The sequence below is a fragment of the Primulina huaijiensis genome, chromosome 9 (assembly GCF_012295235.1).
Source record: "Primulina huaijiensis isolate GDHJ02 chromosome 9, ASM1229523v2, whole genome shotgun sequence".
NCBI classification, from domain to species: Eukaryota; Viridiplantae; Streptophyta; class Magnoliopsida; order Lamiales; family Gesneriaceae; genus Primulina; species Primulina huaijiensis.
The window spans coordinates 3,612,863-3,628,670 of NC_133314.1; the positions used below are offsets into that span (position 1 = coordinate 3,612,863).

Below are 15,808 nucleotides of genomic sequence, written 5' to 3' on the forward strand. Positions count from 1 at the left end.
TCTAAATCAACAAAACAATACTATATTTTACATGAATAACAAAAAAATCCAACTAATAATTTTCTCAATGAAACCATACATATTATTATTTTACATGAACAACACGAAATCAAATCAACCGATCTCCTAATAAGCTTGAATTTACGGGAAGAATCTGTTCCCTAATGTCACAAATTAATTATAAGAATAATAATATATGAAATTTGACTCTTTTTTAACTCATATTAAAGATTAATGTAACATATTTTTTACATAAATTTAAATAATTATAATAGTGCATTGATATTACAAGAAATGGAACCTTTTTTGCTTCAAACCAGAGACAATGGTAACATGATCAAATTTTGATTTATCTTAGAGGTATTAATAGTGAGAGGCATCTCCGCCGCCGGCGTCGTAGCCTACATCTGTTCCCACGTAGCCACCGTCGACGACGTATAAACTTCCATCGGTCGTTCCCGCGCCGCCTCCCGTAGCATCCACGTGATTAACAATGCCAATACCTCCTCCAGCGCCGCCACCTCCTCCACCCGTGAATTCCTGTATCACAGCTTGGGCCGTCGCCTGAGCGACGCCGCTAGCTATACCATTCGCTATATTTCCAATGATTAGGTTCCCCAATCCACTGGAAGGCCCAACAGCCCCGTGATTAGCTGGCGGTTGAGTAAAGTTATTATATGGCACGGAGCTCATCGGAGTCATCGCAGCCGGATACGGTTGACCCATGGGCGCCGCCGGATATGGGGTTGCTACAAATTGATTCTGCGGGTGGCCCAAGCTGGCAGAATGATGCGGCGGCCTAGTCACACCATAAACTCCCGAATTGGCCGATGGATGCATGTTCGTAGGCTCGGAGATCGATCTCGGTAAGTTATGTTGTGGAGATTGTGGGAACGTTTGATGCTTGTGAACCGTGGAACTCGGTATCTTCGCCACACAAGTCAAATGAACATCAAACTCACATAAATTACAGCGATAGAGCCATGTTTTTGACCCAATCCTCTTGCAAATATCGCAAGAAAATGCGTTCCCCGCGTAAGGTGCCGAGAAGGTCAACGACATCGGATGCTGCTGGTGGCAGTTATGAGTCAACGTCATCGGCAGACTCGCGCAGATCGAGTGAAGATCAGTGCCGCAAGGGCTGCAATGGTACGAGAAACCATCTCCCTGGATCCCGCAGGCGTCGCACTTGAAAACTCCTTCCGGGTAAACGGGCTTTGGCTGCAGAGAAAGAACATGGCTCTGGTCGAATTCGTGCTTGATCTTCTGAGGCAAATCGTAGCATTTCTTGTGGAGGGTGAAACTGCACAGCGTGCAGGAGTAAACGACGCCGGAGCCCACGAGTTTGCACGCGGAGCATTGATCAGAAACTGCGGCGTTTGAGAGTTTCAAGGGGTGTGGGTGGCTGAAATGGGTGAGGACCGGCGCTGTTTGATCGGATTGTCCGAGGTTTGGATTCCCCATTTGTGTAGATTTGAGGTTTAATTGTAGTTGTCCGAATTACGGGAGTGAATTAATATAAGGTTTGAGTCGACATTTATGAGGTTTACTTGGTAGACAAAGTCAACCTCGAACCTTTAATTATGGGCTTGGTTTCCTCACGCGGCTGAGTTAGACAGAGGCACGTTGATTTTGAAGTTTTGCTTATCATCGTTATAACTATTTACAAATATATATGTTTTATTCTTTTTCTCAAATATATAATCCAATTTTTATATATAATATTATTTTATCACTCTACCATCATAATTAAATAATTCCAACTTTTTTATTTTATTTTATTAAAACATTCACTGATTAATAACTAAAAGAGAATTATTTTAGGAAAATTTATAAAAAGAAGAGGGTTATTTCCTTATCATTACTATGAGGAAAGCTAGGATTGTAGATGATATAAAATTTTAAAATGAAATCATTTTTACTTATAAATTTTTAATTGTGTAACATAAAAAAATTTGAAAACCATACAAGTTGACCTTGAGAAGACATTAAATGAAACAGTTTTATTTATTTAATAAATAATATAATATATACTTTTAATAAATTAAATATTACTAAAATAATTTTTAATAATTAATAGTGGATGAAAATTACGAAGATCCAACTGATGATTAAATGTGGAATGAAATAAATGCGACTACATGCAACCAATTATATGCTGTGGGTAAAGAGGTTGACTTTAGGGAAGTTGACTTGGCAGTATTGGAGAAGACAGCCAAGTCAACTACAAAAAACAAAGACTGATTCAGAGGTTTACTCGGTCCAATTTCATCTCCCTCAATTTTTCTTATTAATATTAATATTTTATATTTGGTGGGATTTTATATATATAAAATAATATTTTATAATATACGGGTATATATTTTATTCGATTTAATTAATATAAACTAAATACATTTTTTGAGTGGTTGGATTGTAATATGTTTGGTCAATGACATAATAATGGTTGCTCATGATCTCTTTCAACTGGGGCAAAAAACTATTTATTGCTATTTATTTAGCATAATATAATGAAAATATAATTAAAGCCGTGAAATTTTTTATTCATAGTTATAATTAAGATGGATATTTTAATCCATTTATCTATTAATTGATAATTTTGGTGCCATAATAATTATGTGATAACCAAATTCCGTATTCTTTAACCGTATTCTTTATAGAGTAGCTTTCTTGTGAGACGATCTCACGAATCTTTATCTATGAGACGAGTCAACTCTACCGATATTCATAATAAAAAGTAATACTCTTAGCATGAAAAAGTATTTGGATGACCCAAATAAGAGATCCGTCTCACAAAATACGACCCGTGAGACCGTATCACACAAGTTTTTGTCTTCCTTATAATGGAGATATTTTAATTTTTGTTTAATTATTTTATTTTTTGATGATTTTTTAGTTAAAAGAGATAGCTAATTCTTTAAAACTAAAATTGAATTTCTATTTGTAAATTCATAAAATATAAATAATCGAACATAAATAAATATTTTAAGAAAGAAAACTAAGTAAAAATGAGACATGCGATTAGATTTTTCCTTGACGATGCTCAAATCATATGTAAAAATGAGACATGCGATTAGATTTGTTGGAGTTTGCTAACTGAAACGTAATAATGATCGAACGGTGGTGTTTAGATCAATAAACGATTTAGAAGATTTGAGTTCCAACGTTATAATTAAATATATAATTTTTGGTTTGCTCGGTCCTAAGTAATCGGCAAGTCCGAAACCATGCACAATATATTACATTCCAGATTGATATATTTAGAGTAGGTCTATTGTGAAACAGTCTCACGAATCTTTATATGTGAGATGGTCAACCTTACCGATATTCACAATAAAAAATAATATTATTAGCATAAAAGGTAATATTTTTTCATGGATGACCCAAATAAGAGATCTGTCTCACAAAATACGAGCCGTGAGACCGTCTCACATAAGTTTTTGCCATATATCTATGTTCAACTTTCAATTGAGATAACTCTATTTAGCTTCCTGTTAAGATAGCTTTGTCCAACTTTCAGTTGAGATAATCTTTGTTCTGCTTCTGTTCTCCCATAATCAGTTCTTGTTCAATTAAGAATACAAATTCGAGGTTTACTTGCCGAATTTCTCTGTATTATATTGGTCCGACTAACATGGCTATAAATGTGAATTTACTTTTACATGTAAATAATAATAATAAAATAATAATAATCTTGTTATTATAAGAATAATATTTTTAAGTTAATAATAATTTCAGTTACCCAACAATGATATGAAAAGAAAAAAGAAAAATATTTAATCAAAATGTCATAAAAAAGTATAATTTATGGACAATTATAACTTATGCATTCAATAGTACATGTATATATATAATTTGTAAAATTTGATAATTAAAGATACAGTTTCATTGAAGATTCCAACTGCAACAAATTATCTGCAAATTTTGAAAGATATATACAGCAAATTCAAAACACATTTACGTAACAAATCTGCTAAAGATTTTATTCAGGACAGAATCAAGAACATTTACATGATATAATTTTATCTGTTTTCAGATTTCAGTAAATGTGGTAAATCATATTTTACCAAAGAATGGAAAAAAAAAACAAGAAACACACACAGGAAGATTAATCCACGGAAGCCTGGATTTTACTTTGAGTTCCATTCGGAATTATTCAAGTCACAAGCCAAATCCCCCGAGCATTCCTCCGAGGAAATCAAGACCGCCTCCACCTCCCGATAAAGATTGTAATAGATCCAGTCCTCCAGCGCCGCCGCCGCCAAAACCACCATTCATTAATGCTTGCAAAAGTTCTTGCCCTCCGGCGCCGCCGCCAAAACCACCGTTCATAGTTGAGTAAAGCTGCATCAACTGTTGATATCCATTATCACCTCCAAAACCACCAGCACCAAATCCACCACCGGCGCCACCTAGACCACCAGCTCCAATGCCACCCGTGCCTCCGCCAAATCCTCCTCCAAGCCCGGCAACGCCACCAGCTCCAAGACCGGTTGTGCCGCCAGCTAGTATCGCCTGTGTCATAGCGTTATTGTTCTGTATTATTTGCTGTAAATACTGAAGAAACAATTGATTGCGCTGTCTGTCAACCGTATACGGATTGTGCTGCAGAACCGGGAATCCTGCCGGAATCCCAGCAGCCGGTGGCGGTGGAACGAAGTTATGTTGCATGAAGGAAGGCGTTGCTGCCATATAATGTGGGCCATATCCCTGCGGCGGCTGAGGAGCAGATCTAGTAAAGGTCGCCCCCACCTGTGGCACCGACCCTTGATGAGGCTGAAAACCCATGTTATTCATAGGAGAAACACTTTCGGCACAGTGCAAATGCGCATCAAACGCACACAAATTACATCTATAAATCCAATGATCGGAACCGACCTTCTTGCATATATCACAGCAGAAATCCTTAGTAGGATAAGGCGATCCAAACGTAAGCTCAAGCTTATGAACGTGACTGGAATGAGTAATGGATAAAGGCATTGCGGAACACAGTATATGCAAATCATTTCCACATGGTTTGCAGTGATACGAGAAGCCATCGCCATTTTCCCCACAAGCATCACACTTAAACATCCCATCCGCATAGGCGGGTTGCGTCAAGAGGGTGAAGGCGTGGTCTTTGTGACAAGGGTGGCTGATTTTCATGGGCATCTCGAAGCATTTTTTGTGGAGGAAAAAGCTACAAACATTGCAAGAGTAGATCAAACCAGAAGGCTGGAGCTTGCATCCTGAACAAGAAGATGATAAATTTGGGGTTTGGAGAGGAATATAGCTGCAAAGCTTCAACGGATGGGGGTGGCTGAAATGGGTTGTTGTTGTTTCTTTGGGAGATTCAGAGGTTATCTTGCCCATTATTATTGTGGCCTCTCACACAGAAGAATGAAAGAGAATCGTTAGGGATTAATAAGACGGAAGATATCCCATTTTAGTTACGTGTTCCATCAAGCCAGCCAAAGAGTGGACTTTTGATCAGCACGTACCAGCTGGCTTTATTGTTTAACGCAGTGCAGAGTATACTTTTTCTTCGAATATATGTATATATAATACCCGTTTGACTATGATACATAGTTGACTTTTTGAGAACACGTTTATTTTTTTTAGTGTAACATATCGGATTTGGATTCTCCTATGTGACTAAAAACACAGCATCATAGTGTTGTATATTTTTTACATGAGATGATCAGTTGATCATCTGATGGACCTCTCATAGTGTCACATAAATTTGAAAAATTTTCAGACGAAACAAGATGATCAGCTAATCATCTCGTGTAAAAAGAGCACATCACCATATGCTATATTTTCAGCCAATGATTCAATCCCATATCTGGGTGATTTTGTGCTTGATCGAGAACAACTTGTGTATATTTTTACATCATCAATAGTTTTTTTTTTATTTGAGATGTTCGTATAAACATCTTATACAAAATATATTAAAGGTGTTTCTCCCGTTTAACTACTCTATTTTTTTCGTTGAAGCACTACATGACGATTATATATCAACAATATTCGTTGTTATGTCAATAGTTCTACACGAAAAAACGAAGTTATTGCACAAAAACTTATTGAACTAAGTAGAGAACCAAAATTCAATTTAGACTAATTTTATTATTATTTTCTTCTCGTTATTATTTATTGGACAAAAACTTGTGTGAGACGGTTTCACGAGTTGTATTTTGTGAGACGGATCTCTTATTTGGGTCATCTATGAAAAAATATTATTTTTTATGCTAAGAATATTACTTTTTTGTGAATATTGATACAGTTGATCCGTATCACAGATAAAGATTCGTGAGATCGTCTCACAAAAAACCTACTCTATTTATTGTTATAATGGTGACGGTGATGGTGATGACGATGATTATTATTTTGATATGGTAAAATAATTATTAATTTGTATTAATTATTTATGTTATAATTATTACTCAATTATTTGTTTTTTTTATGGCAAACGATTATTATTATTTTATTTTATGATAGTTATTAAATTATATTATGATAATAATTATTCTTGTTGTTGAAGCATTAACAGCCGCCGAAATTGGTTATATGATTTAAAAATATATATTTGTAACAAGATCATAAGTGCGGACTTAATTTAACATATTTTTAACATAAATATATTTTTGTTACTATCAACATAATCAGTGTTATATTATCATTGAAAAAATATAATAAATGACAAATAAAATATTTTATTCATTTTTTTAAATTAAAAAATCAACAATAAATTATTTTAAAAATTTATCATTCTTGAGATATAATTTATTTGATTTAAAAAAATCAAGTAAAACAGATGATTTTGTTCCTAATTAGAAGATATTAAAAAATTTCATTAATAATAATTAAAATGATCCCTATATTATTATGATCGGTAAAATTTCTAGTAAATACTTGATAGAATATGATAATTAATGAATCCAACTCTATTCAATCTATGTAAACACAACTAAACGGAAACGTGCATTACTTTGCATGACAATTTATCTCCTAAATTCTTTTTTTTATTTATAAGATTTTGTTAAGAGTTTTGGTTTTCTAAAACATGAGTTTCTTAAACTCTATATTTGATATTTAATATTTAATTTTATTTCCCCAATGAAAGACTATTTTTTAATTTTTTATTTTATAGAAATCTATTCAAGAAATCATATCAAGATCAACACACACAATAAAAAGTAATACTCTTAGCATAAAAAATAATATTATTCATGGATGACCCAAATAAAAGACTCGTCTCACAAAATACAATCCGTGAGATCGTCTCACACGAGTTTTTGTCTTATTTTTGGTATGCATGGTCTAAAATCACGTACAGTTGATACACGAAATTAATGAGGGGTACTATTACTTTTACTAGCATCAAAATTTATTAATAAAGAAAGAAAGAAAGAAAGCACTGAGGACATAGTTCAAGATGGATCACTATTATATAAATTTCCGATAGATGATTCCGAAAGTTCCGGGCTTTGTTTGTATGTATCTTTGAACTAAAAAGCACGATTCTACTATTTTTCTTTCATCCATTTCTAAAAACTTATTTTTATGTCTCCCAACACAATTAATAATTTCAATTTGATTTTTTATCTCTCTCAAAAAATATTTTACTATTATATTATAATAAACACAATATAGAATATTTTTTAAAATTATAATATCAAATTTTGTATTTAAAAAATCATTGTGTTTGGTGATTTGCGATTTTGATAATCTATATTGTTAAATTTCAATTTTAATATTTGATCTTTCAATTTTTTTAAAAAATTTAATAATTTTTTATCAGAAGTGTTGATCTTACACTTACACGTCAGTAACATGTCAAAATCACGTACGCGCCGCGTAGATGCCACATCAACGTCATGTCGGAAATAACTAAAATTGAAAAAATAACAAAAATAGTGGACCAAAACTGAAATTTAATAGCATATAAAACCAAAATCGCAGAGGGACATATATAAGACTAATATTGCAGTTTTTCTCAATAATTAATTTGATCTTTTTTTTTTAAAAATATTACCAAGCACAAAATTTTCTTCACTAATAATATCTTTAAAAACCCATTTTTAGAAATAAGATAACACCGAAAACACTGTTAAACAAAGGTTGCGACTTCCTTGGAGAGTGGCACCTAATTTTTCATAAACAAATTTGTCCGAGTTATCAAGCCAAAAATTATTAACAGAAATCAAATTTTCCAGCCACTTCCAATCGATATTGTGATGATCCGGAATTTCAAACCACGAAACATGTAAGAAATCAACACCAAAATCGATATTTCAAAGCTCAGAAAATTTAAAAGTAATCGTAAGAGCTTGAATTTCAGTTCAAGATGTGCCTAATTCAACATAGTGGAACTCGAAGCGGTGAAAACTCGCAAGGACCGAAATGTAGCAGCTCACGAGTACAAACCACCAACTCGTAGACCCTATATCTAGCTCGAATAAGATCATTCATATTGTCCTAAGAAGACCAAAGAAGCAGTCAAGAGATGAGCTAAGAGTTTTAACATCATTAAAGTGTAAGAAGTGACTTTTAACTAATCTCGACGACCTTTGATTTGGTTAGGAAACCTGACCATCAAGGAATGAATTTGGGGCCAGGAAATCGGCTGTATGGAGGAGGGGAACAGCCACCTTTGGCCTATAAATATCTCGCCAAATGCTGGAAATTAAAAGGCCGAGCACTCTTGTGCTGCCTTAGTATTGGTTTTCGCTGTATTTCACTATAGCAACTCTGAGATGTAATTTTCTGAATTTCTGTAGTCAATATAAAGATAATATTTATATATGAAAAAGAATGGTTCTGACTATCTGTTTTATTGTAAGGTTTATTGTTATCAAATAATATCATATATCTATACGCTCCGGTCTCATAGCGTGACAAGGCCAAACACGAAAATTGGAAAAATACTAGTAAACAAATAAACCAGCATGGTAATAAAGTCAGTCAACTCAAAATTGCAAGTCAACGTCAACCATTGAGAGGTGCCAATATTCAACTCTCCCCAATTAAAAAATCTCCCAAGTTGGCCGTAATCCAAGCTCTTTCACATTATTAAATCTCCCAACTTGATCACTACTATCTCACAAAAACTTTGTATATATCCAATTTCAATCCACCAGTTCATCACAAGTAGAAAGATAAAAAGAAAAAAATCAAACAAAAAAAAGGGAGCTGAGAGAAATGGAGTTCAAGCATTTTAGCCACACCCATAGCCTAGTTTTTCACCAGGTGCAACATGGATCCCAAGTCCATTGCTCCGGCTGCAAAACGCCCGGAACCGGCAACGTCTACGCATGCTGGCAGTGCAGTTACTTCCTCCACGAGCATTGTTATCGAGCCACTCGATCCCTCAGAAACCCAACTCACCCCGTTCATCCTCTGACCTTGATGCCTTATCCTACCTATCCATCCAATACGTTTATATGCAATTCTTGCCATATTCCCGGAAATGGATTCTCATATGGTTGTGCGGAGTGTGACTTTGATCTTCATATCCATTGTGCTAATAGTAATAATCCTTATCCCACTCCTTATACATCCCAATCGAATGTTACTGTTACCAATCCGATCTATCCTCCGATCCAGACGAACCCTTATCCTAATTATAATCCTCCTCACAATCCAAGTGATATTCCATGTTTTAGTCAGCCTCAGGGTGCTACTACTTATCCCCCTGTACAAAGCAATCCTTTTCCAACCTATCCCAATTCTAATCCTACGCTACCGAATGGATCACCAAATTATGCCCCTCCTGTATCCACACCTCAAACTCCTATGTATCCGCCTACTCAGTCTAGTCCTTTGACGGGTTATCCTCAACCAAATCTGCCGCCTGTGCAAGCCGGTCCTTTGCCGGGTTATCCTCAACCAAATCCGCCACCTACTCAATCTAGTCCGCAGCCGGGTTATCCCCAACCGAGTCCACCACAGCCGAGTTTCAATCTGCCGGTGGACACCACTCACACAACTAATCCACCATCGCTCCCGCCACCAGCAATGCCGATTTATACTCCGCCGTTGACTTCCATCACGGCCAATCCTCCTCCTCAGGCGCCAACACAGACGTACACTCCCCCGGCAAGTTACCCCAACACCAACCCACCGCAACTGCCACCATCGGCTTCTCCACCGACCCCAAGCACGTCTCTACCAAAACCACCCTCACTGATAAAGCATTTCAGCCACCCCCACGTTCTTCAACCCATGGAACTCGAGAAGAAGAACGCGAAAGTATGCTCCGCATGCGAATGCGAACTTTCCGGCTCAGCCTACTGCTGCACCGAAGCCAACTGCACATTCAACCTCCACAAAGCCTGCTTCGACTCCCCAACCGAAGTCCGCCATAAATGCCACCTCGAACACCCTCTAACCCTCCTCACAGCCCCACCGTACAAAGACGGGTTCACCTGCAACGCCTGTCTCAAAGACGGCAAAGCCTTCACCTACCACTGCACGACTTGCTCCTACGATCTCCACATCGATTGCATCACGTGGCCCGAAACCGTGACCAGACAAGATCACAAGCATCCTTTGAAGCTCTACTACTCATCCCCAGCCGCGAACACGAGTCAAGAAGTAGTGTTCATGTGCGATATATGCAAGAACCCGGTGCACGAGATGGCTTGGGTCTACTATTGCCACGAGTGCAATTATGGAACACACTTGGAGTGCGTGGCTTCTGGGATGCAACCGAACGTGACTGTGGGGGCGCAAACGGATGAAGAATTGCTGAGGGAAACTGAACTGAAATTCGCCGTGCTTCAGCTCTTGTTAAATGGAGGCCTTACGGTGGTGCCGGGGAAGTAGAAATTCATTCAGAGGTTTGATCATGAATTATTACTGTTTTCTTGTGTCATATTTATGGAAAGAAAACCCCAAAAATTGATTTTGAGCATTCCAGATTGATCGCTGCAAATCACACGACTCTTATCGGAAGTTTGAACACGTCTAGATAATTTCCTCCTGAATTATTAATTTTCTATATTTATGTTCAAATGGAATAGATATTAGAGCCAAGTACAGTTGAACATTGATAAGTTAGGATACATACTTGATAATTCTTCCGAAAAACATGTTGAATTCTTTTATATACCAAAATAACATAATACGGTAAAAACTTAAGGTTGTGTTTGAATCGATAAATTTCAAATCCACCGAGTTTAAATATAGTTAAATGTATTTTATAGTTTCAGAGGAGCAATATTATAAAATTTAAATCCAAATTTTACATGTTTTATATTGTTTCATGTTAATTAAGATAGATTTTAAGTTCACCAAATAATAGAGACATTTGAATTCTATTTTACTTAGTATAATTAATATGTAAATAAGTGGGTTATAAATTTAATATTTCATCAATTGTTTCATTGTTAATAATAAAAGGATAATCAAAATCTATGAATTTTAAATCCATCCAAACAAATGCAACATAAGGGTATTAGGTATACTTGAGGAGATAGATTTGAAATCCGTGGATTTCAATTATAGTTTTAATGTTTACAATGAAATAATAAATCAAATCTTAAATTTACATCTTAAATATTTACTATTTAGTAACACAAAGTCAATAATGTTTTCGGTATACCGAAATTTTCGATACATATAACTAGCATACCGATTATACCGAAATTATACGGTATACCGAAATTTCGATACGGTACTGGTATATACCGTTTTATATCGAAAAAAACCTTACATTTTAAATTTTTTTTATAAATTTATTGTTTTAAAATATTATATATTTTAAAATTTTTGTATATTTTTCGATATTTCGGTATTCCGGTATATACCGAAATTTTCAAATTGCACACCGTTACCGTACCGAAAAATTCGGTATTGTTACCGTACCGTACTGAAATCTTTGGTATATCAAAAATTTGGTATTTTTCGGTACAGTAATCTCGGTATACCGAAAATTCGATATTTTTTCACACCCCTAGACTTAACATCAAATTGGTAAGTAGACAAACTTAAATAGGCAGCTAATGCAAGTAAAATTCTCACTCTTTCCATGTGTTTGACCGGAGAAAATATGTATTCATAATCAATTCTTTGTTGTTGGACATACCCTTTCACAACAGATGAGCCTTATGTTTATTAATCGTACCATCCGAATGATACTTTGTTCTAAACAACCATTTGAATCCGATAGCATTTTTTCCTTCAGGTAAGTCCATCAATTCCCACGTTTCGAATTTAGGTCTTCTTCCATTGCAACACGCCATTTTTATTTGCTTACAACTTCCTCAAACTTAACATGATCTACAACAAATAAATTTTTAGTTGAGTTATAAATTTCCCACAATGATCAAAATTTTCATCTAGGCATTTCATCTGCAGATGAGCTGCTACATCTTATAGGATTTGAAGTGGTTGAATTTGAAGGAGTTGGGCTTGAAAAATCTGCTGCAAAGTAATTCTACAACTTTTGGACCTTCAATCAATGATGGAATATCAATGTGAACACCTCCAGATTTTTCTTGCCATTTCCAATTCGCATCTTCATTAAATATGACATTCATGTCGATAATCACTTTGCCAGTGATAGTTTCATACATCATATATGCTTTAGATTGCGCACAATAACCAACAAAAATTCATTTTTGACTTATCATCAAGTTTGCTACGATTATGCGAATCAACAAAAGAATATGAATTCAACCAAATATATTTTATAAATGACTTACAGAAGGTTTCTTACCACTCCAAGCTTCATACGGTGTTTGATTTAAAATAGCCTTGGTTAGTGATAAATTTAGCAAATAAATTGATATAGCGACAGCTTCGGCCCAATATTTATTTGGAATTTCTTCTGCCTTAAGCAGGCTCCTTGCTATTTCAAAAATCATTCTATTTTTCCGTTCAACTATGCCATTTTGCTCATGTGTATATGGAGCACTCAACTCTCTGTGCAGCCCATGCTTTTCACGGAACTGAATAAAATTGTTAGATAAGAATTCACCCTTTCTATCTGAAGCGTCTTTATGCTTCCCTCACTTTTCTTTTCAACAAGTGCCTTGAATTTTTTACATGCTTCAAATGATTCTGATGTAAATTTCAAAAAATAAACCCAACTCATGCGGTTGTAATCATCAGTGACTAACAAAAAAAATATCCATTTCCTCCAAATGACCTAGTTTACATAGAACCATACAAATCACCATGAACAAGCTCCAAACAATTAGTTGCCCTTCTAGATTTTCCAATAGGAAATGATTTCTGCATTGCATCCCATACACTCACCCTTCACATAAACCTAAAAATCCGACTGTAGGCAGCCCGAGAACCATTTCTTTCGGAGTCAACAATTTTAGACCTTTAACACTGAAATGCCCATAACGCAAGTGTCACAATCTGTATTCGCTGCTTTCATTGACAGCAAAGACATTATTTTCAACACTAGAAACTTCAAGAAGAAACATTTTATTTGGCATCATTTTGACATCAAAAATAACTTGATTAGATTCTTTATTTCTAGTCACACACGAGCCATTATAAAAAGGATAGAATATCCATTACCCATGAGTTGCCCAACACTCAAGAGATTTTGAGTAAAATCTGGAATGAAATAGAAATTACAAAGGAGCTTAACATTACCATGACTATCATTTACTGCTATAATACATTTTCCTTCCACTAGTGTTTGTTTGTTATCTACAAGCCTTATTTTATCTTGTATGACTCATCAAGCTCCTTAAATAATGTCTTTGATCCTATCATATGATTGGAAGACCCGTTGCCCAAGAACCAAATATTGTTAGTAGACTTTTCATCTTCTTGGATGAACTACGAACAAATTTGCCTCTTGTTCCCAATCCTCTGCGTAATTTGATTGCCTATTTTTGTGACAGCATTGATCCTACACATGACCATATTTTTTACAGTGGTTACATTATGAGACATTAGTCTCTTCTTATTGTTGTGCGGGTATGCTTTGCTTATCTAGTTTCCAGCATTCAACCTTTACATGCCCACATCTTTTGCAATAGTAACATTTGATGTTGTTTTTGTCACCTCGTCCTCTGTCATTACCATAATCACCAATGCCACGTGATCATCCGCTTCCGCGTCCTCTACCAGTTGCATTTCTTTGCTCATATATATGTTTCACATGAAAGGCTTTTTCTTTATTTTTCTCGATCGATTTATTTATTCTTACCTCATGAGATTGCAGAGATCCCATTAGATCATCAAATGAGTATGTTGACAAGTCCTTAGATTCCTCAATTGCAACAACAACGTGATCAAATTTTGGATTCAAACTTCTAAGAACCTTCTCCACAATTATTTGATCAGAAATTTCTTCTCCATAGGACCTCGATTGATTAACAATTTTAGAAACTCTGGTCAAGAAGTCTTGCACTGATTCTCCACCTTTCGTAATTAAGGTTTCGAAACCCCGACGAATAGTTTGAAGTATCACAGTAATCGCCTTCGATATACGTTGAAATGCACTAGTCTTTAATTTTGTTCAAGCTTCTTTTGCTGCATTTGCACCGGTAGTTTTAGAAAAAAAACTAATTCATGAACAGCTTGTTGAATGAAGAATAATTCCTTCCCATCTTCCTTTAAGTCTAGAATCATAAGCTGGATCCAGATATCCATTTTCGACCAAGTCCCACAACTCTTGAGACTTGAAAAGAGTCTTAATTTTGATGCTCCAGAATTTATAAAATTTCTCCTTTGGATACCAGTATGTCTGGTTGAGAGATGCTCATGACATTGCCATTAATTGCCATGAGCTTGAAATCCAGTTCTGAACCTGACTTTGATACAACAAATGTCGGGAAAATAGATAAAACCAGAATACTTGCATACAAGAAATGGAAATAGTGGCAAAATAATAAGAAATATTTTGCTTGAGAACAATTCACTTTTCTGCATAGGAACTCAATAAACTCAATAATACCATCAAATAACCAATCACATCAACTAAATATAACATTAACAAAGTACTAAATAAAGCAGACATAAACCTACGTCAATGAGATTAGAACTCAATATTTATTCTTAAAGTGAGAATCTTGGGGGTCTCCCTCCTCCTTTCCATGAGGCCTTGGCAAAAATACATCTATAATGGAACTTAGTCCTGTATTTTTAAATTTTTGAAAATTTTAATCTTTTTTATCGAAATTGTTGATATGTGAGTTCAGCGTAACAAATATATAAGACCAAATTTGTAATTTTCTCCCAAGAAATGTCTAATTTTTAAAAGAAATTAGTTGGTCCAACTCCATTGCCTTTTAATTTGGGCTAAAACTCTTCACAATCGTCTAATTTCTTTCCCTTAATATTTTTTTAGAAAAGGGATATGCTTAATTTGTTGATTAATTGTGAATTCCCAATTTGATTTTAAAATTGTTATAGTTTAAATTATGAGTAGGTCTCTTGTGAGACGGTATTACTAATCTTTATCTGTGAGACGAGTCAACCCTACCGATATTCACAGTAAAAAGTAATATTCTTAGCATAAAAAGTAATACTTTTTCATTGATGATACAAATAAGAGATCCGTCTCACAAAACACGACCCGTGAAACCGTCTCACACAAGTTTTTGTCTTAAATTATTTTGTTTTCTTACTAGGGGTTGCCCGAAATCTTCAAAGTAAATTTTATTTTATTCTTTTCCATGGGCAAAGTCAAGAATCAATGCCGCCCTTCAAGCAACTGCGCCATATTTGGCGCAGAGGGAAGCCCTGACTTTTTTTATTTTTTATTTTTTTTAATTATAAATATTTATATNTAATTATTAAAAATATAATGAAGCATTTGTATTAATTCGTATTATAAATATTAGAGTTAATATAT

At 34.9% G+C, this 15,808-nt stretch overlaps 3 protein-coding genes across 3 annotated transcripts; 1 reads left to right on the forward strand and 2 right to left on the reverse strand.

The window, feature by feature from the left end:
• On the reverse strand, positions 1-1,525 carry LOC140984066 (uncharacterized). Its single transcript, XM_073451229.1, has one exon. It carries the CDS (start codon positions 1,462-1,464, stop codon positions 364-366), a length of 1,101 nt encoding a protein of 366 aa, XP_073307330.1. The 5' UTR covers positions 1,465-1,525; the 3' UTR covers positions 1-363.
• Positions 1,526-3,883: 2,358 nt separating this feature from the next.
• LOC140984141 (uncharacterized) lies at positions 3,884-5,489 on the reverse strand. Its single transcript, XM_073451372.1, has one exon. It carries the CDS (start codon positions 5,350-5,352, stop codon positions 4,162-4,164), a length of 1,191 nt encoding a protein of 396 aa, XP_073307473.1. The 5' UTR covers positions 5,353-5,489; the 3' UTR covers positions 3,884-4,161.
• A 3,543-nt stretch (positions 5,490-9,032) lies between these two features.
• On the forward strand, positions 9,033-10,894 carry LOC140985133 (uncharacterized). The gene has a single exon (XM_073452890.1). The coding sequence runs from the start codon at positions 9,181-9,183 to the stop codon at positions 10,804-10,806; it is 1,626 nt and encodes a 541-aa protein (XP_073308991.1). The 5' UTR covers positions 9,033-9,180; the 3' UTR covers positions 10,807-10,894.
• Positions 10,895-15,808: the final 4,914 nt, after the last annotated feature.